Raw genomic sequence first — 22,406 nt, 5'->3', positions numbered from 1 at the left:
AGCTTTAATCTTGTGTAGATGTTTCGTTTAACAGTTCCTGTGTGTATTTTATTTGGAATCGTTTCATCATTGAGTTTTTTTGTTATGGTTGCCATTTGGGTTTGGTGTAATAGATAGCTGTCTGAATGTGCCTCAGTGTGGGTGTAAATGGTATTTCTACCTGGCTGTTGCTCATTATTGTACAGTTCCTCTTAGAATTGGCCGATTCATATATAATGTACTCTATTTTTACCATGCTCATAAATTGTTGACAAGTCTGCTACCATTATGTAGATCACTTTGTCCTGAAATATATGAAGTTTACATGCAGGGAACAGTTGCGATTTCTACAGTGTGTAGCCTTGCTGTTAATAAAACAGTACATTTTGGCTTAAGAGCAAAAGGGAAAATCACGTACTTGTTAATAGAGATTAAGCATTTGGTAAAACATTTATAACAAGTCACTGGATGCCCAGTAAGTCTCTGAAAAGGTTATGCTGCCTCATTGCAGAGTGAGAAGGGTAAGAATTATACGTGAGAATTGTAAGGTGGAAGACCTTTTCTCTGCGACATCTCCTATTATTGTCCTCAACTGATTAAGGAGAAGAGGCGCTGTATTTCTCAGTGCCGTGTTTTCTCGATACAAAGAGGTGCTGTCTCCAGTTAATCAAGGCAGGTGCTTTTCTTGACACCTGCTTTCTACCTTCATATGGTGACTTTTAGTCTTTCAGTTGCCTGGAAACGTTGACAGTGATGTAGACCAAGACCATTCAGCACTTGAATCACCCGATATATCTCTGTTCACATGCTCATTTAATGTGCAGAGTATTGCATGCAGGTAGCACCATCAAAAAACTATGGGTATTTGAGAACTTGAAAAAGACTTAGGTGTCTTTGTGATACACTTTTTATGTGAGGAACATAATGAGTGAAAATTGCATTGGATTCGCAAACATTTTGAGCTACTGTCTGAAGTTGCTTTGGGACCTGTAGCAACTGTGGAAAGAGGATAGATATTGTATTTATCTCCAAGCCCTCACATCTGAAAGACGGACTCCAGTGTTCTCCATTTTATTCAGTTTAGCACCACTGGGCTACTATCAGACATTATTATGTTTGCATTATAACCAAAACTAGACTGCAAAGAGGGTTATAACTTGAATTGTAAGCCTTGATTTATAAATGATTGGATTTAAGAATATCTCTGACATGAGTGTTTAATCTTGAAAAATGTGACAGATGTAATATATAGTCTACTGTAAGGTTTTTTCCTCTGTTGTATTAGTGTTTACATCATTTAACTGAAAAAACTTCTTGTTGGGAGAAGAGTTGGAGGCTTACTTTCAGAAAGATGACCTTTCAAGGTAATCTAAAAAAAGGTGTCGTGCTTGGGCTTATGTAAGCCATTTTAATTTATGATGGGGAACGCTTAGGTCTCTCAAACTTGGGTCCCAAAGCACTTCCACACCTGCACGGTGAAACTGCAATTTCAGAGCCCTGTAGCTGCTTCAAGCTAAAATTCAGACTCACGCTGTATTCCAGGTCTTTCCCCATCTGTCTGCCTGTATTCCAGGTCTTTAAATCAGGGCTCCATTTTGTATCATAAGATCAGTTTCTGTAACAATGTAACTCAGGTCAGACATGTTAAAGAAGCCTTATTGCTTTTACGATGCCGGATGCAATCTTACTAATTCACTTCTTTTATGTTGCTATACTCCTATATTTCAGGTTATACCAAAAATAGGTAATAAAAAGACAAAATACTGCTAGAGCTCAAGTACAGAAATTAGGTTATCTAGCTTGTTCTGGCTGACTTTTCAGAGAACAGTATTCTTAAGTGCTGATTTTTTTCACCCATGTTGAAATTATGTTAATTAATTATATTTTTGTTAGTGTCTGCATCATCTCTATTGCATGCATTTTTTAAATTAATCTCCAATTTTGCATCTTGTTAAATGTGCCTCCTGTTCTTTTGAAGAAGGAGAAGCAAACCATTCATTTAGGAAATCCAAGAAAATATTATTTTAAACTTAGTACCTCTCAGATTCAATTTCCAAAATATATGTGACAATTTCCAGTTCTTTGGTGGTGGTTTTTGTACAAAAGCTCTGGGAGGTTTTCAAACTAACAGTGAGAAAATGCTGTTTATTTCTGCAGGCTCTCTACCTGTACTGAATAGAAAAGTTATCTCAGTGGGCACTGATGTGTTTTGCTAATCAAGCAAGTCCTGCCTGATCGGAGAGTGAATATTTAGTTTGTAGGTGGCAGAAATCATTCCTCTTTTTTAATAAGGATGGTCTACATCAAATAAACCTTCTACAGAATTGTAATACAACAGATTGTGGTTTCCATGGGAAAGTATTTTCCCAACTTGTCTTCATTTACAGCACCTCTCCCTATCAACTCTTACAACTTCTCAGTCAGCGACACACTGTACACGTAGCCATTTCTCTTTAATTGTTTCCGAATAACTTACTTCATTTCCTCTCCGTTGCTGATGCAAAGGCCAGCGTGACAGATTTATAATTTCCCCTTGAGCTTTTCCCTCCCGGCTCCATCCTCTGCTTTTGACCAAGCGTCTTGAGGACACATGTTGAACAGCCCCGAACCCCTTGTGACTGCGAGGTCTCGCCGTCCTCTTACTGATAATGGAGAGCATCTGCCCCCTTCTTCCCTAACTCAAAACTCCTGTAGTCAAAACGGTATTTGTTCGCCCTGCCTGGGTTAAGATACAAGAGTTTTCGTCTTAGCCATAGGGCTGTAATGCTAATACAACCAGATCCAGCGCATAAAGACTTAGATTTATGCTGTTATTCCTGTGAAATAAATAACAATGACATATAATTCAATATTCTTTGGTGCTTCTAGGTTGATTCTGTCCCTTGAGAAAACATATTTTCTTTGTCATCATCACAACTTATAATGCACCTCAGTAGTCGCACAGGCCTTGTCCTGGATACCCCCCCCTGAGCTGCAGCCCTGAATGAAACGGTAATTCAGTTACTGAGATGGTGGGTCCTGAGCTCTTGTGGGAATGTAAAACATGGCTGGCTGTGGAGATGTCAAATCAAAGAAGGACTCCAGAAGAGAGTTTGAATGAACAGTGCAGAAACAAAATGAAAGAAACTGGAATTCCTGGCACTAGAGTACAATAATTCTTCCCCGTTCCTTGAATTCTTAGCCTCTGTCTGGTTAGAATTCTGAAACAGAGGATTGTTTTTCAGAGGGTCAGATGCTTCACCGGCTCAAAGAACAGTTCTTTTTCACTTTGGAATTCCCACTTTATTTTATTTTTGGAGTTAATGGTTTTTTATTCCATTTTCCAAATATAGCAGATTAAAAAAAAAAGTTAAAAGTGAGAGCTCAGGCATTAAAAAAAGAAGAAAGAAAGGTAATGAAGTACTTTTTTTAAGATAAGAATTGGAATCGGACCATCCTGCCGTGGTTTTGCTCTGGTGAAATGTAATCTACAGTAGCCGTGTTGGTCTCCTCGAGACTGATTTCTGCACAACATTAAAATATTGGTGTTTCTCCATGGAGTTAGGTCTTCCAGCAAATGTCATGCCTGAAGGTGGTAATTTGGACATTGAGAGGGTACTTATCTCCCCCCAGTTTGAAGAGAAACATGAGAGCAGACCTCATGTACTGTATGTCCAAAACATTTAACATTTGACGTCCTGGTGCCTACAGGAGAGTTTCCATTGATCAGCAGAGCTGTGTGGTTGGGGGTTCTTGCACATTTTGAGTTAATGCTGCGTGGTATGCAGAGAATACAGTAACGCTCAATCTCGATACAGGCTGGGTAGACCATCACTGTTTGGTTAGACCCAGTCACTGGTCATCAGTGACATACTGTACTGTAGGTGAAACTGGTGATGGGGCTGTAGCCCTCAACCCACTCTTCACTGTTTCTGACCACTCTGGACAACACATGCTGAATAGCTATCATTTCATCCGGGTTTCCTCCAGATGAAAGTGGATTTAAACTGTGATCATCCTGAATGAAAATCAGATGTCTTTTTTCTTCTTTTGAAGCATGCGAATTTTATTTTCACATCTGCCACTCTGCATTGCATCACAGAGTTTGTGTGCATGTTACTGGTTACCATAGCAGCATAAATCTCTTCTGCGGTTAGTATTTTCACATGTTTTCAGGAAACCAGGGTAGCCATCTCCAACGCAAAACATACACTTTCTCACTGGGAAGACCACATCAGAGATCTGCATGGCAGCTCAGTAATCTCCCTGTTAAAACACCATCTGACTCCAGCCAGTTTTAAATAAGCACTCGCCGACTGCATCAGTGACTCAGCAGGAAAAGCTGTGTCTGTTATTTTTTTTCTGACCTGCGAGAGCGCGCTTAGAACAATACCAGATTAAAAGGTTAGAAATGAACTGTGTCAAGAATCCCCTTAAAGGAAGCCTAAAAATGAGGGTTTACCTGCCGGGTTTTGGGAGGCAGTAGGCCTGCCTAGATGATAGCTAGAGATCAGTTATAGAGCGATGAGGAAATGGCCATTGAGAGTGGCAATCGATGAGGAAGTAATGAGCCAAAATTAAACTTCAGAGGAAGGTGCCTGTGTGTGTGGACGGGTATCTTAAAAATGCACTGGTCTTCATCCAGCAACTGGCTGTATTTCCTGCCTCTGATTCAGGGCTGTGCTATTCTTATTCCGCCCCACCTCCAACATCTGTGAATCGCTGTTCCTGCTCTGGCCGGACAAAGCCGTTTCCGATGGCAACGGAACCCTTTTGGAGCCCCGAGCGCCCCCTGCCCCGGACTGTGAGCGCAGGCACGTAGGTTGCAGGCTCTGCAGAGGTGGGGCCACGGCCACTGGGAGGCTGTCTTCTTCAGGGACAAGGAGAGGAAGCAGACCAGAAAGAAGGGGGGGGTTTCTTGTTGTTTTTGTGCTGAACTTGACCGGGAATAAATCTTCTCCAGGCGACGATTTCTCATGCTGCATGAACTTCTGAGAATTTTTTTTTGGGGGGGGGTAATATTGATTTGTTTTTAAGTGGTGTTGACCCTGTGGTTTACCGGGTTAGTTTTCAGCTTTTGCCGCCCCTGAAGGATCTCACAGGGCTTTGTGGGAATGCTTTGGGATATAATTCCAAAGGAGGTGGTTAGAAAGGTCTTTTTTTTTTTTTTGTCCCAGTTATTGTAAATGTAAAACGGTGAACTATCACAATACAGTGATGGCACCTACTGAAACACTTTCCGGCACAGTGGGCATATATCATCTGTAGCATCAACCTTATGTACATCATGCTTTGCAGAACAACATTAGTTATTTTTTGCTCTAGTCGTCTTTGACATTTTTATGTCCAGCGGGTACTGGGGTTCTGTCTAGGTGTCTTCAGTTTAGAGCAGAAGGACTCATTTAGCCCTTCTAGGTTTTTTGGTAGTTAGTAGTTCATTGACCCAAGGCTCTCTCATCCAGCTTCAAAACCATGGCTGGGTAACTCGTTTCACACTCCCACCACCCTTTGGGTAAAGTGGCTCCTGTTTTGGGTTTTTAGTGCACTTCAGCAGTGTCCATTTCTACCTTCTGGCTCGTGTATCACTGTTCATTCTGAAGAAGCCTGCTGGATTGATACCTTTTCTGGGATTCTGCCTTGAAGGTTAATCAATCTAAAACCTGTTTCTGTCGTGTCCTGGGAGCCTGTCATCGAGCTGCAGCATGTCTCGCTGTGAGGCCCACTAACACACAACCCCCCGCTCCTCAGATTGACTTGTTTTACATGATCAGCAAATTCAAATACCGGGGGGAAAATCTGCTAAAAAGAGCACATTGTGCTGTGAAGACTCACCCTTGCATTGTTTTGTTGCAGGATACTATTCTGATAAGACGGAAAAAGAAACGGTTATTTTGAGGCTGAGAACACAAGGGTGAGAGGGTCTGGTGGTCTGAGACGGGACCAAATCGAAGCCTCTCGTGATCCAGCGGCTTGGGCTGAGTTTATTCCCAGGCTCGTGCTGGTCTGTTGGTAGCGGCTTAGTTTTCGGAGAATCTCAGCCAGCTGCTTTTCGGATGAGGTTGAGACAGGAACTAATGCAGTTAGGTGGTTTTTTTTTCCAGATGCCCCTAACTTCTTTATGTAAAGAAGTGCCTCTCTTTCTGCACGTGTGTGGTACAGTGTGCCATTCAGCCAGTGGAGAATGGGTGGAGGCTGCAGGGCAGATGGGCATGAGCATAAAGGTGTGTGTTAACATGAAGATACAGACTTGTGTCTTTAAAGTGGCACCTTCCATCCAAAAAGCCTACATACTGTACTCACCTGTTGTCTTTGCTGTTTAATCGTGCTCAGCTTTCAAATGACATAAAACAATTAAAAGCTTATTGCCTGTTTATGACATACCTGTAAACATACAGTATTTGCTTAATTGTCTGCTGCAATAAAAGACAGTTTGTGGGGAGGAGCTGAGTTATTGCAGTGCGACAGAAAAGGTTGTCAGGTTATTTCAGGCTCCAGGAAGATGAGCCACAGTGGGATAAGCAGTTTGTCTACCTTTAACCCTCAGCTTTCTGGAATTGGGAACACAAAGCACAAAGAACACAAAGCATGATCCTGCGTCTGAGATCAATAAAACCTTGGTTTGGGACAGCCCGATCAAGCCTAGATTGTATTTTGAGTCGTGTTTTGTATTAGCTGTCCATCCATTATCAGAAAGCTTATTTGTCTTCTCAGTTTGGAGTCAAGGGATGCAAGTTGTGACCATGTCCTTGATGGGATTTGAGCCAATTGAAATAAGACTTGGTCAAGTATTTAGAAGAAAATTCCTAAAGAACTGTCTATTCTCCTTTTATTATGGGGGTGATCACATGCTTTGTCTAATGTTTTTCCATGCAACCTACCAGAAGAGTTCTGCAGAGTCAAACCAACAGTCCAGTCGGATTATCCCTATTGGATGAAAAAGAAACAGAACAAATAAAGTATAGTGCCAGGCAGAGCATTACATTATGCAAAGCTCACACCTGAAGAAGGCTCCACAGCCGAAACGTTGTGTTCTCTTTCTTCTTTTTTTTCAGCATGAAATAAACCTATTACTTGTACATTATGCAAATGTTGAGACAAGTCTTGTGTATGCCGCCACGTCCTGGGTCTGTATGGACAAGCCCTGGAATGAGTGGGGACAGATGGTTGTTCATAAGCCATGTAATGTTTGTAGAGCGTTGCTTTCACGGATCCATCAATGAAATGTACAGTACGCACATTTGAAGATATATATTGTCTTTGAGTAGCTGAGCAGCAAGCACCTGACATTTTTTTTTCCTTTTCCTCTTCCAGAACATTGACATCACTAATTTTAGCAGCAGCTGGAATGATGGCCTGGCATTCTGTGCTGTTCTGCACACCTACCTTCCTGCTCACATTCCATACCAGGAGCTAAACAGCCAGGACAAGGTATGTGGTGAGGCTAGATCTGTTTGGGGCTCCTAGGAGATTTTGAACCACAGTGGAGGATAGATAGAATCTGTCTTCAGATAGTTCACTATGCATTTTTGCATATTGAATACATGACCCAAAACAACAAAACAAAGCCACACCTTGGTCGTGTTGTGTCAAGGTTTTATTCATGACAGAGTTTCGGGAAGGAAAAAATTCAAGCAGTGCAGATGATATCCAAATACAAGCATTTGAATTCGTTCTCGAGCTGCGTAGAGTTGACTGAAATTTTGCTAGCTTCTTGGCCTTTTAATAAAACTCCAGCTTTTGTGTAAGTGGAAGGACAGGATGGGTGACTTTTAAACTCTCAATAACACAGGAAGCTCATTGTACTTTGCTCTCTTTTTCAGAGAAGAAATTTCACGTTGGCTTTCCAGGCTGCGGAGAGTGTTGGCATCAAGTCCACATTGGTAAGATCATAAAAAAATCCCTGTGCTGCGGTGCTTGTTTTATCGCTTACAGTACAAAATTAACCCCTTCTCTCTTAGCTGCGTGATATTTCATCACCTCCTTGCTGATACCAATGGAAGAGGGACGCCCCAATAGCAAACATTTACTTGAAGCTCACTGTTTAATCTTTGATACCAGTAACACCGTTGTTTATAGAACAAAAGGTGGTTTCTGTTGTGACAGTAATCAACACACTAAAGAATGTTATACATATCCTGTTTGGGTTTCATCAATACCATATAATGTATTCTGCAATCTTCTGAACATATATACAGTACTGTGTTGCTGTGAAATGACAGATTTTGAGTTGACGGTGGGTGTAATTGGTACTACTAATAAGAGCAAGGTCAGGGGCAGGTCACAGACACTCACACAGCTTAGTTTATGAATATAAGTCAAGTGTCATAGAACAGCACAGGGAAGTTTTACCAGTAGACCCAGTCAATGACTACTGCACTACAGTGGTCAAGGAACATCGAAATATCTGTTTTTGTAAAGGGGAGATTGCTGGCCGGCCTTTTATTTATTTTATTTTTTTTACAATTTTGTTCATGTAATGTTTAGATCTCAAGTTCCTTTGTGAGGCTTAAGTTTAATTCGTTCCACTGTCACTTATAGAAGTTGGGTTTATCACAACAAAGAGTTAAAAGAACAGAGTGCCTCTAAACGTCCTGAATAGAACCTTTGGGGCTGAAAATCTCATGATTTCAAAGCTCAAAAAAAGGAAACACTGTAGTAAAGACTTACAACTACCTTGTTTGATTATGCAGTTAAAAGGTTAAAATTAGACTCCTATCCTGAGGCCTTTAATATAAGGAGATTACAAATGTGTATTGTATTCACACATTAATGTGATTTGTTATCTGATATTTACCTTTTTATTGTAACTGAACACTTCAACTTTAATGTTATTTCCAGCCACTAGCAGTTTTCCAGTGGGAATCTCAGCAGATTGTCAGAAGAAGGTTTAATTCACCGATCTAGCACAGCAGACCTTTTTAAAAAAAAACAACCATCTCAAAAGTCAAAACATGAAGATGAGCCTGCTGAATGCTCCTCAGAGAGGAGCCTGTATTACCTCCCTGCACCTGTCAGCAGAATCGCATAAAAAGCCAATCCAGAGCCTTCCAGGAAAGCAGACTACAATCCAGCACTTGTTCCACAAAAGCGCTTTCCTGGCTTTGACTGACAGTGTTCTTTAAAAAGCTTGAGAGGGCATATTCCAACGGTTCTCCACAATGGCGTTATTAAGCTAAAAAATCCAACTTCAGGAAGTACTTGACAACAACAAGTAGATTTTGTCAAGACAGAATAGACAATGTGTAGTTTCAGTTTGCTCACTCTTTTCTAACGGCACGGCTAACCTGTGTCATTTCGCACAAGGGCAGCCAGATGCTCAGCATGGAAAGATGGATAGTTTTCCATTACTGCCCTCTTGAAACTCCAAGTACCTAAAAGTGACCTGCTGATGGATAAAGATTAGCACAAAACAGAAATGTGCTCATTTACTTTGGCTTTAAAGTGCAGAATTGCGGTGTTACTTTTTTTCAAGAGGAGTGGCTTTTCTGGCTCAGATACAAGACAGCTCTTGTCTGCACTTGATTAGGTGATCCTCTTGGAACTGTTAAACAGTTACTATACTATTATTGAGAAAATAGTGTTTCTGGTTTCTGTAAAATTGTTTTTAACTGCATTGCTGTAGTAGTTAAGCGTTTTCATTTCTGAACTGAGATGGAGGAGGTGTTTGCGGTTTGAGCTTTGTTTCATTTTTAATTTTCGGTTGCTTCTCTGTCAAGCCTAAAAATCAAATTGAAATGTATTTTCAACAACACGGAATGTACTAGAAACTAGTTTCCCAGTGAAACAGTCCTGTTCCTTCTATTCCAGGATGTCTTCTGTGTTCTAATCAGGGATTCTGTTCTTTGTATTTCTGATATGACCCTTTTTTTAAAATAGCATTGCTATGGAATGGAATTTTGTCATGGCAATAACTCAATCTCTACAGTCCTCCTATTACTGAAAAACACCTAAGTTAATTACAGGAGTTTTAGCATCATGAGGATGTTCAGTGAATTCAGCTGCCTTTGTGATCAGTGTCATAGGTCTGTCAGAGTTTAAATATATATACACTGATATAAATACCATCTTCACAGAAAAAATTGATTAGGATGTTGTATACTCTTTCTTTCCTTGATTCCTATCTTGTTGAGTGACTGCGCCATTGTACACATCACAATAGGAGACTACTTGTTATTGGATTTTTTCCATTTCTTAGTGTTGAGAAAATGATTTTCTTTGAAATGACTGGTGCAGGATGTACAAGTTGAAGCAGAGAAAAAGAAACAAGCTGTAGCTTTCTGAGTACACACAGTGAACTGGGATGTCGATAGATTGGACTTCAACCTCAGCAAACACAGATCTGGTTGATATGCCTACCTGAAACTGTTTTTTTGTGTATATGGCATGTAGAATACCACTAATGTATCACAATACACAGATTGCAACTTAAGTGATTAAATAGTACTGATAATGCATAATCCTTATTCTTTTAAATGTCTTGTCCTTTAATTTAATGTTTTGTAAATCTGAAGAGCAAACCGTGACCAATAACTAACTGTGATGAATTCTTTTTCTCATTCTTTTTTTCTCGGTGCTGTATTTGGTTGCACCAGTCATGGCTCAGCCCGAACACCGTGACAGAATTCTAATGATGTTTGTCTCTTGGCGACCGCAGGACATCAACGAGATGGTGCACACGGAGCGACCCGACTGGCAGAGCGTCATGATCTACGTCACGGCCATTTACAAATACTTCGAGACCTGACCGTGCCCCACACCAAGGCCCCCGGCGAGTTCGCTACCCGACACACAGGCAGCAGCAGCCCACAGCACAGCAGCATTGTCATCCCCCAGCCGACGCCCGAGCGTGGAGCCCCGCTCTGCAGAGCCGAGAGGGACTTAAGGCGGAGATGCTTCTCATTCACTCTCAGCGCTCAAATCCTGATGCCCCTCGTCTGAGCATGTTAATCAGGGTAATCAGGAAGACTCCTTATCAAGAACTCTGGGACTGAGCTTTAACAGAGGAGAAAAGTGCCATTTGGGATTTTTGCGGTAGCGTTCCAGCAATCACGCAGTGCACCTTCTCAGTGCAGCTATGCTCTGATCTTCTCGATTAGCCAGGAAGGCAGGAAAAAACACAAGTCCCCCTTGTAGCACCAGAAGGAACAGCAGTCACTGTCCCTTTGTCAGGCAAACAGCTGTCCGTAAGGTCGACTCCACATTTGTCTCGTCTTCTGTTCTTCAGCTGCCACTTAAAAAACTGTCTCAGCGCTGTTGTCTTTCTGACATTGACAATGTAATACTTGTCTCAAACAAAGAAAAGCACAGACTTTGACCACACTCAACCAATAAAAAATGATTGTAACAGGAAAAACTAAGCAGTACCTGTGTTTAGACAGACAATGGAGCTTCTTTGTCCAGTATATTTTTATAAGGATAAGCCCCAACAATAAATATTTGGATTTTCTTTCACAGACTATTGCACATTGTGAGCCCTGTACGTGTTCAGGTAAATTGTGGCTAGATATTTGCTTTCCCCCTCAACATAAAGCTTACATTTCTGCAGCTTGCACTCCTGTGATACTCTTGATGAGTTGCTATTGTTGATAAACTCATTAAGACCGTTTTTTCTTAGTTTGTGAAAGTCAAAATCCCACCTTTGTGCCTTTTTAAGAGAGAGAACTCTGCATTGAAACCATATTCTCACATCTGGAACCCAAAGCTCTTGGAGTTGTTCAGTGATATATTTTTGTTTGCTTTCACCAGTGGAATTTATTAGCCACTAATATTGTCCACTCCAGTCAGTTGTCACCTCATACCCTGAGAGGAAGAAGTGGTGTCAGATGTAGTAGGTATTAGACGGCTAACCCACGCACACATTCTTGATTTTTTTTTAAAACAAAGTTTATTTATCATCCGTTGTCAGAACATTCAGGTATTACCTTTTAAAATTGAATCTACATTAGTCACCTGACAGCTTCAGATTTTCTTCTGGCAGTGCTTTAGCTGAATCGAGTGGATCGGTCTTTCTCTTGCTACACCTTCAGCTGCTGACCGACCTAGTTTATGAAAGGGTATATTTAACCGTGAGTGCAACACCGCATGACCACAGAGACGCTTGCTTGTGCTTGCATGACTGCCTTATTTTCACATGCAGATGTTTCCTGGAACTTCTTGCTTTTGTTTCCGGTTCTTGTGTAACTTGCTTGTCAGCTGTCAGGGAGCAGTACAGTCTGCCATACTGTCATTTGTGATTATGCATATCACCTGAGGGAAACATTGTCCAGAGGTAGTTGGCATTACTCGTACCTGGAAGCTTTACATTGTTGTAGATTTGAATATCTCTGCATATTTATTGACAAATTCTTGTTTCACAGATTTCAAGAACTATAGACTAGTCATTTATTCTTAAATTGTTAGTGATTGTCATTACGTTAGGCAGCATTAAAAAAGAATGGATTCCTGTAGGAAAGATTTTTGTTAACTGAGAAGCTACTGTACCGTCTTACTGTGGATGGATACAGTAACACAGATAAACTGCGTCTACTGTCTAAAGAACTAAAATGAGGAGCCATGTTGCTTTAATAAAACATTACTTTTAATAATAATAACATAATTCTTGCAACAACTGAAAAAACAAAGAATCTTTTATTCAGAACAAACATGATTTTTTTAAGAGTTCAGTGATGAAAAAGCACAGAGAAGAGTTTCCTTTATTTTGACTTCAGTTCAGATTTTTCATAACCCCATGTCTTCAGAAGGCGTCCTGGTGACTTGAGACAAGTTTCTGTGCTGCTGCTTCTGTTTTTTGTGTAGCTACAGATAAAAATAGATCACTTTCTGCAATGTAGAGTGTGTATAAAAGTGTGTGCTCTTTCACTTTTTTGACACCACTTTGTACCTGTTTGAAGTGTTTTGAAAATGCTTGCTTCAAAGAAAAAGAGCCGTCAAATTTTCAGACAGCTCTTGCTTAAATAAACAGTGATCACGTTCCCATTATCTACAGAATTAAGAAAACAATACCATAAAAAAGACTTATTGATGCTGGTAGTTATGATTTAACTGGAATTGCTCCTTTGAGAGTACTAATTTTTAAAGGTTAAAGAGTGGCAGCCACTGAACTGTTTCTTACCGTCATTATTAGATTAAATATCTTCCTCGCTAGTTTGCAATCTACAGTATCTTCTATCTAATATGAAACAGTGTTGGGGGAAATGGAAAAAGAAAAACGAATGACTATTTTATTTCATGGAGTTCCCATAGGTTTTGACTGAGCCTTGGCTGGTTTTATTTAGAGTTCAGATTTCTGTTGTATTTCTAAAATGGCGCAGTTTCAGCTGACAAAATGTGCAGCTGTTTCTTGCCACTTGTGTGACACTACGAATTGTCTGCCCTTTCCTGGGTGCCAGAATATAAGCTACCCCTTGCTGGCTCTCTGTTTTTGGGGGGGACACATCTGGGCTAGAAGAGTTACACTCACGGATAATTATCAGTGTGCCTGTGGGAATGCTGTACCATCCAGGACTTCTGCCCACTAAGTCTTCCTCTGTTGCACCTCTCTTGCTGAAATTTAGATTAAATGATTGTACTGAATTTGGAAGAAATGTTGCTGATGCTGAACTTGATTTTTTTCCCCTTCTAGCTTTAAGAGTTTGTCTTCCTTATGTAGTATACTGTATGATACATTTTATGATTCCTATTTTTCTTAACAGTAGGCAGCTTACAATACCAGTGGATGTGTATCCTGTCAAAATCCTAGTTTGTTTTTTTATCCAGCACATCTAGCATTTGCACCCATCTATACATCTGGGGATTGTACTGGAGGAGCACAGGTGAAGCACCTTCTTCACTGGTAGAGTAGGAGTGTCTCACCTGGGAGTTGAACCCACAACCTTCCAGTTACAAGTTTGGAACCCTAACCACTGCTCCACACTACCACTCCCGTCCTCTCTGGTAATGGCTAGCCTAGTGCTTCTCTGGTAGTAAAACGAATGAGACTTTTTTAGTTTAGGAAGCACATATTTATTCTAGGTATCTTATGTAGATTTCCATATTCTCAGGAAGGTTAGCATTATATTAATAAGATATGTTTCCAGCAGATGTCATTTACTGTACAATATCTAGCATTAAGCAGATGTCTGTCTGAGAGAAGAAGGCTGCTCCTTTCTATATCTGGCTGCATCTGAGAAGAAGAGGAAATACCTGAACACAGCTGTGATTTCTGTTGTTCTGGTTTATGGCAATGCTTTGAACATCCTCCTTGAAGGAGGCAGCATAACTGGTAGGAGAAGTGGCTTGCAGTGAGATAAAATGTTGGAACCGCCAGTGACTGTTCCAACATTTTATCTCTGATTTATTTAACACAAATCCCCACTGTACTTTACATTGTTATATACATTTGCATTAGAATAATTACCTCCAGCAGTGGTCCAGGAGAAACCCCAGTCCTGTAGGTTTTAAAAAAATCTTCATTCAGGGACTGAGTGAAGTCGGAAACTTGTTGAGTTAGTAGTTTTTGAGAATCATGGCTGGAAACCCCTGAAAATAAGACACAAATATTGAGGGCTGGATGCATAAAAGTGTTAGCACAGTGTTCATTTTATGCACTAAGGTGTTAAAGAAAAAATAAAATGATCATTTTTACAGGTGACAGAATGGTTCAAGAGTGCATTTGAAAAGAATAAGGAATTTGAGATTATGATAAAACCAGCTTTAGCCAGATTTCATTTTGTGGATCCAAACCAAAGTACAGTACAGTATTTACACACTGTATTAATTAAACCTTATACCACCATGTCAAGGTGAAAACCTGTTCTATATTTATTTCCCAAAATGAAAATAGAGATTTATTTTAATAGGAACTTTAAACATTCCCCATTTGACTTTATATTGCAAACATTTCAATTTTTTTTAATGAATTATACTAATGCAAATGTATTGATATCATCTATAGCATCAGAAAACTTTGAGTGCCTTAAAATGCATTATGAAGGTGGCCCTAAACATTTTTTTGTCCAGGAATAGCAAATGAATGTTCCACTATTCATGTAAGACTGTTCTGGGGTTAGCTGAAGGAAGTGGAGCGGTTTGGGATTTCAGAATAATTCAGTACATGCCCTCCTTGACATCTTAGTAATTATTGAAAGGGCATTTAGCAGTAGATTTTGGGCAGGTGTATTTGTTTTTTCTGCCCCAGTGTTATACACAACTTTCTCTGTGTGCTTTCTCTTTGATCTGAAGGGTAATCCCATACTTGCGCAAGCCCACTTGAAGAATGTACTGTTGGAGGTGCACCCAATTGAGACCAACCTCGTAGCAAATGTGTGTAAATGACAGACCTGGGTTTGCAAGCTAGTGCTACTTTTCATCTGTGTGGCTCTCCAATGTACATACAGTAGTCCTGGATTTTCACTCCCAGAGCAAAATCAAGAGGGTTTGGTGCTCTGTCAATAATCTCCTGTAACAACAGAAACAGGTAACCACCAAAATTGAAAGCTGCAAAATTGGAAGTGTAGAATGTTAGTTTCTCATGTTCAGTATATTGTATTGAATGTGTAAAGATAAGACTGTTTTCATTGTCTGAGTGTCTATGTTAAGTTGTGCCTTCCAGGCATTGGTATGACAGTAATTATTAGAATGTTTAAATTATGTATCGCTTTTTTAAACCTGTGGCAAACCCATCTATAATTCTGTTCTTGCCTTTGTATTCAGCTGATACAAACCGCTAAGAATCATTCAACACTTCTCTGACTTCCTGTGTTTTTTTTTCAATAAGCCGTGTTGGAAATGTGAAAGAATGTGATGTTCTGTTCCATCACTCTGCCTGCTTTGCTCTGGGGAGTTGACCGTGTTTTGGGCAAATCTTTGTCAAAAAGATTTTTTGTAGCCTTTTTTTAGGGTGGCGACATTTCTCCACGATGGACACGTTCTTTGCGGTCGTTGATTACACTGATCCCCGAGATTTTCCAGAATTCTGCTCATTGACCGTTTAAGGTTTCCCATAAAATGTGCTGCGACTCTCCCTGAAACCATTTAAAGTACCTTAAAAAATATATGCTTACAGGGCAACGGATGGATTTCAAGGATGTCCCTTGAGTGATATCCTAAATGCTGTTCTTATTTGAATAATTGCACAAGCTCTGACAGAAGGCTATTAGCTGATCGTATTGAATATGAGCTTTACTAGTTCTGAATCGGGGGGGATAAACCTGCAGCAAGATGAGACTGGATTCTGGGTGACTGGTGAGATACAAATCAAGGAAATCCCAGACGTTGTTTTTGTTTTGAAAACCCATATCTGTAAGAATTTAGCTGAAATCCATTTCTTCAAATTTAAGATTGTCTCTATTGATCCAGCAGTAGTTGGTCTTATTCTCCAAATTCATTTTAAGATCCTTTTTCTTGCTGTGACACCATGCCCAGAATATTGTCTTCTTGCCTTTTATTTTCACTGTTGTTGCATTTCTTAATCATTTTAAACTGTGGATGAGCAACTTCAGTCTTAGAAGACCTGGGGGTGTGCATGTATTTTGATTTACTTTTCAATTAGAAGCTCATAGGAAAACTGGTGATTGGGCTACATTCCAATTAATTAGCTTAATTCAGTAATTATGATCAGGAACAACTCTGTGGCCTCACCCTTGAGGTCCTGCAGTTCCTAACCCCTGTTTTAAACACAACCAAATTCACGATGTTCAGGTACAGTGTTGGTGTTCAGCCCTAGTTTGGGACAAACCCTGTTACACTTCACACATTCACTAAATAATTTGCTCAATCAGAGGTGTTGCACTCCAACTGCTCCTAGAAAGCTGTAGAAGCTGTCTTCGAGTTCATCCTAGCCAGAGGAGTTCAAATAACATCTGAGCCCACATGGAGAGACTGAAACATCAGCTCCTTTCATCTTTGCAGATGCATAGCAATATTGCAGATATTTACAAATATTGTCAGTTATTATATTACATGATCACTACATGCTGAAGATACAATGTGGAAGAATAAAAACATAGTACAAATCTCAGTCTTTCATTGAACACTGGATATGAAACCTGATAACAGGCCAGCTTTTTCAGGATTTAATTACAACACATAACCATTATACACATAAGTGCTTCTAACTGTAATGCCAGTTGCATTTTCTTTGTTTTTCTTGCTATCTAAATAGTGGCATTTTGTTTTAATCAAAATAGGTGCCATATTTGAGATTTTCATGTTTTTCTAAACATGCTTCTAAGATGTTATGGACAACTGCTGCAGATGACATCTGTAAGATTTCGTCTGTGGAGCCTTCGTCAGGTATGTCACCCGAAGAAGGCTCCATGGCAGAAACGTGTTTTCTTCTTTTTTTCAGCATGGAATAAACCTATTTACTTGTTCCATTGCAGCCTACGCATGCTGACGCAGCTCCCCACCTGAACATCTGTAAGATTTGCTGTGTTGTAAAATCTGTTCACCAACTTGAACAGCAGTCAACATACAGATCTTCAGTACTATATTATCTTTCTTTTGTGCCGGTAACATCTGAGCATCACAAACAAAGGTAGATGTTGATCTATGCATTTCTTGACTGTTCAACACGTTTGGTCCTATGTCCACAGTATACTCTACCTATTCTGCTGCTAAATGGTCATTTGAAGAAACTAGAGTTTAGATGGACAGTTTCCATTTTGTCTGGGTTTTTAACAAGTGGTACTGTATATAGGAAAATGCAGTTCAATTGTTGACATCAAATTTGATAAAGGTTCCTTGATTGAAGTTCCAGTTTAGTTTTTTTTATATCTGTATATTACAGGATTTAAATTATTTTGTCCTGCCTGTTTCCTATTTGTAGACTTGTAATCTAGTTTAACCAATACACGTTCAAAACAGTTACTGAAAATATATACTGCTCGCAATATAAGAATAAACACATTTTATGTACTTTTTTCACAACCACCTATATTTACAGTCTTGTATCATTTGTAGCTGACCTAATATGAAATGGTTTGGGGGAACATTTGTCTTCACAGAGGTGCTGCTGTAGAATGAACAAGGGAATGCAGGTGTGGGAATGAATATTGCAAAGACAAAGCAGAGCAATGAGAGCTGTTTGCTCACTGGGTGGTTGTGCTTTTTCAATATAGCCCAAACTATATGGTGAAATGTGGAAAACAACTAGAGTTTGAAACTAATTGAAAGCTTACTTTTATAGATTAACATAGAGAACAGATACCAGTTGTTTTCAAAGAGGAACAGTCCACTCAGGATGAACTTGAAAATGCAGATCACACCAGCAACACCTAGAAGAGTTGGAGCCTTAGCAAAACAAGTCATTAATGAGTGCTTTCAGAAGGAGAGTTGAAAAGAGCCAGGAGCCTGCAGGGGCAGAGCAACTGGGCTTAAAGGGAAGACGGAGAGAGAAACTGCAACTCTTTGAGTTCATTCTCATCCTGTTCAGATGCCCAAACAGAGAGTGACAAGGTTGTTGAAGGGGGAAAGCAGACAGGAAAGGGCAAGAGTTTGAAAAGATGAATGAACAATGGAGAGAAACTGGCCCTGACAGAGGGATATCCACTACAGCAAAAAGCCCTTACTACTGTAATCTCATTGCTTTTATTTTAGAAGCTCTATGCCTGACTAGAGTCTCTGATATTTGGTGGCTTATATCCAATTAGTTAATCTTATCAGGATTGCAGATTGTGAAAGTTGACTTTTCAAATTCAGTTTTTACAATTTAGATTTCAGATATTTTCTGCAACAACTTTAGCCAATATATTTTTTTCCGGCGTGAGGTACAGTACATAAACACATAAGCGATTGTGGACAAATAAAATGTTTGTTGTGAATCCATCCAGTTCAGCTTTCACGATGGGAAGCTTGATGAAACTTCGCCTTTGAAAACCTCAAGGTAAGATTTAACCTGTTGACTGACTGCGGGCAAACTGCCCATCTAGTTCATCTGCTATAATGTAGGCAGTTTCCCCGCTGGGGAAATAAAGATGCTAGTTATGTCAAATTTGGAGTCAATCATCATTTAAAGCTTAGTTTCTAATATTATCATTTGATCCTCTTCTCTGGACTGACCTTTCCATTATTCAAGCAAATTGGTTTTCTAATTAGAGCTTTTTTTGTGACAAGACTGAAGTCATGCTTATTGGCACCCCCCATCAACTTTGTAAAGCCAGTCCTGTAACCCTGTCTGTAGATGGTTCTGTACTTGAGCTTCAGTCTAAATTGAAAAACCTTGGGGTGATATTAGATTCTGGCTTAACATTTGACCCACGTGTGCAGTATATTCTCAAAACATATTTTTTTCACCTCAGAAATATCGCTAGACAATGCCCTATGTTATCACTAACTGTGGCTGAAAAGCTGATCAACACATTTGTGTTCTCCTGAATTGCCTACTGTAATGCTCTACTCGCTGGGCTATCTAAATCTACATTGAACAAACTGCAGTACGTCCAAAATTCGGCAGCCAGAATCCTGACCAGGTCTACTGCAAGTGATCATATTACTCCTATCCTGGAGTCCTTGCACTGGCTTCCTGTCAAATTCCATGTGGACTTGAAAATCCTCATGCTCGCCTAATGACAAGGAGGATTTATATTTAAAATGGACCAGTGCTTTAAGTCTGTAAGTCTGTTTTTGTAAACTAATGCTCTCTTGGTTTAGTCTTGAATCATGGTCCACTTTCAGTGGGTGGGCAATTTTTTGGAAGACTTTGTTTGTCAGGCCTACATTGTAGACTTCAGTCACATGTTTGTGAAGAAAAGCCCTTTAGTTCATGACACAAACTTGACCTTAGTCCCATGCTCGATATCATTCAGCCTTTTATTATGTGAAAACATGTGCTTCATGCTCTGCAATAAAATAGTGCCTTTTAGAACTACTGAGGCTAACTGTGCAGCACAGATTTTTCTTTAAATACATAAAAATCTTTACGGCCTCGGTTTGCTGTTGCCTTGTTTTGTTCGATGACGCCCTACACACAGCAAATCTGTGAAGTGGCACATTCAGGAAAAATTAAACCATTTCTATTAGAACATTTCAGAGGTCACAGTGGTTAATGTCAGTGGTTCATAGCTGTTCTCTGATTGCTGTTTTCACATTAGCGTTTACCGTGTTCTTGCCCAATTGGCTCTGAAGGATTTTCATTCATGCCTGTTGAAATTGGAATTCATATTCTGCTCGGTGCATGTCTGGAGAAAAAGCTTATTTCTGTGCATCATAATTCTTTGATGCCAATTGACAAAAACTGTTAGAAACATGTCCAAGCTAGAGCATTGCGAGCACTACAGGAGAAAGACGAAAAAAGTCCTTTGACGGCCAAATGAAAAAAAAAATATTGTGACAGTCATACCTTTAATTATACCATTAGATCAGGCAAGAAAGAGAAATTATAACACCAGTATAATTAAGGGGGAGTATACTGTAGATGAGTGTATTGTGAAATCCCATTTGTGCAGTCCTAATATAGCCAGGAGGGTGGGGTTGACACCCATACTCCTATGAACCCTGGGAAAGTCTGGACTTGGGTTTAATGTCTCATCTGAAGGACAGCAGCTCCAGGTTTTCCTTAGAGATCACATCCCAGGACTGACTATGCCCATCCTTGTTTAGCTTCTGAGATCTGATGAGATCAGGCTACAGGTGGCCATGCTACTGTCTAAACATTAGCACTGACAACCTCGATTACTCTCTGTTGACATTAATATAACACGTGTACTGTACTAAAGCTAACAAGATGTCTTGTGTGTTTTGTGGGAAATTGAGGAAATACTGTACATGGTTTTTTTATTGAGATTAATTATCATTTAGTTAACATTGGTACAAGGTGGCATACAATATACTTATTATTGTCAATTGTACCCTATGCGAGTGCAGTTACAGATAAGGTAAGAAAGGTTTTATAAATTCCACAGGGTTAATTACCTCAGCTGCTTAATACATTTGTATATGCTGCATTTGCATATGGACTTTTAAGCAAGGCAATTTTCACACAAATTGTTTACATATTGTGGCAAAAACAATGTGTTAGACCCCTAGGCTTCTGATTCAATATACATAAATAAATTTTAAAATATTTTTAAAAGATCAGTTATAAAAAAAAAAACTTTCATACTCTTGTGTTTACTGTAAGACAGGGGTTTCTGAAATTCAAAAGTAGTGGTGGTATGGCCAAAATTTCATAACCATTGCCACAGCCGCTTCGTAGAACTCGGCAGGTTGCGTTTGCTTTGAGTAAAAAAATAAAATAAGTGCTTGAATATCACACTGATCGCAGCAGGCCAGTGTGTCCAAGGTGTTAGTCTTGGCAAAGATAAAAAATTAAAGACGTTTAACTCCATCTCACAGTCAAACGTTTGACAGTTTTCTGCACAACATGAACACTGGGAATTTAAAATGTTCAAGCGACAAGACTTTTAAAACGATATCTAATATTAATACGATATCTAAACGTCACCACTGGCACCTCACTGTTGACATAAAGCCATGCTTTATACACGCAAGATTGTTAGCATTAGGGCTGTACAGTGTTTCTCAGGAAACTGAGGAGTTACTTTAGATGTTCTTTTATTTTGCTTTGAGTTTACGTAATCGTTTAGGTAACACATCATTGGACGTGTTAACAAGGTTAAGTACAAAACTCTGACCATACTGTACTATTAGTGCCCGTTCCCACCTCTTGTATAGTGTGCTCATTCGAGAGAGAACACGTTAAGGCACGAGTATCAGCAGAAAGCACAAGTTTGTGGTTTTCCGTCTTTGAATTCTAGTGAGTAAATAACCTATTCTTAGTCAAGTTTAACAGCCAGCCAGTGCATTATCACGTACTGTGCGCCGCTTCAAGGCGCAGAGGAGAGTTACTGTAATATGGTTTTATTTAAATCAGAAAGTGAAGCTAAATTTAAATCAAGCAGAAAAAAACCGCAAGCACACCAGGGGAGCAGTATAGCTAAATGTGGCGAGACAAGTCAGATTATTTTGTAGCAGCACAGAATACCGGTTTAGACCACAACTCCTCATCTGCTTCTTTCGTGCGTAAAAATCTTGCTTCTGCTTTTAGGTAGCCTCGATTCTGCTACCTACCGAGCCCAGATGATTTCCCCTCATCACACATTTTGTATCTCTCCCCCAAAAAATCGAAAATCTTTTCGATTAGATCGGAACCGATATACTCGTCCCGTACAGTGTATGAATGCCCCTGCGCGCCTGTCCAGTAATGGAACTTGAAAAATATCAGCTCGGCAGTATCAGCTGTCGTAGTGAAGTGTACAGTATACGACACCCCGTTCGTTACCTTACAATGCGGAACATTTCCGAAACTAGTTGACTAGTTTATTGCGGCTTGACGCTTGAACTGACGGTTTACTGTGCATCCTGTTGGCAACCAGTAGAAATGAACTGGTGAACAGTTTAAACCAGTTCGTTCCAATAAGTACCAGTTCACACCATCAGAAGCTAGTTGCTAATTTCTGCAATTCCTGGAA

The 22,406-nt window shown here is 39.8% G+C and overlaps 1 protein-coding gene across 6 annotated transcripts in view; it reads left to right on the top strand.

Moving 5' to 3' along the window:
* Positions 1–15,681, top strand: part of specc1la (sperm antigen with calponin homology and coiled-coil domains 1-like a) — a 73,336-nt gene extending 57,655 nt beyond the window's left edge. For all 6 annotated transcript variants that reach the window (XM_015366301.2, XM_015366302.2, XM_015366297.2 and 3 more), the window contains 3 exons: positions 7,270–7,386; positions 7,779–7,838; positions 10,613–15,681. In XM_015366301.2, coding sequence (XP_015221787.2) covers positions 7,270–7,386; positions 7,779–7,838; positions 10,613–10,702 — 267 coding nt within the window. In that variant the 3' untranslated portion in view covers positions 10,703–15,681. The remainder of the gene's footprint in view (positions 1–7,269; positions 7,387–7,778; positions 7,839–10,612) is intronic.
* The last annotated feature ends 6,725 nt before the right edge of the window (positions 15,682–22,406 follow it).

This window comes from Lepisosteus oculatus, chromosome 22, assembly GCF_040954835.1.
Source record: "Lepisosteus oculatus isolate fLepOcu1 chromosome 22, fLepOcu1.hap2, whole genome shotgun sequence".
Classification (NCBI taxonomy): domain Eukaryota; kingdom Metazoa; phylum Chordata; class Actinopteri; order Semionotiformes; family Lepisosteidae; genus Lepisosteus; species Lepisosteus oculatus.
Note: the sequence above shows the minus strand (reverse complement) of the source record. Positions and strands in the feature narration are given on the sequence as shown.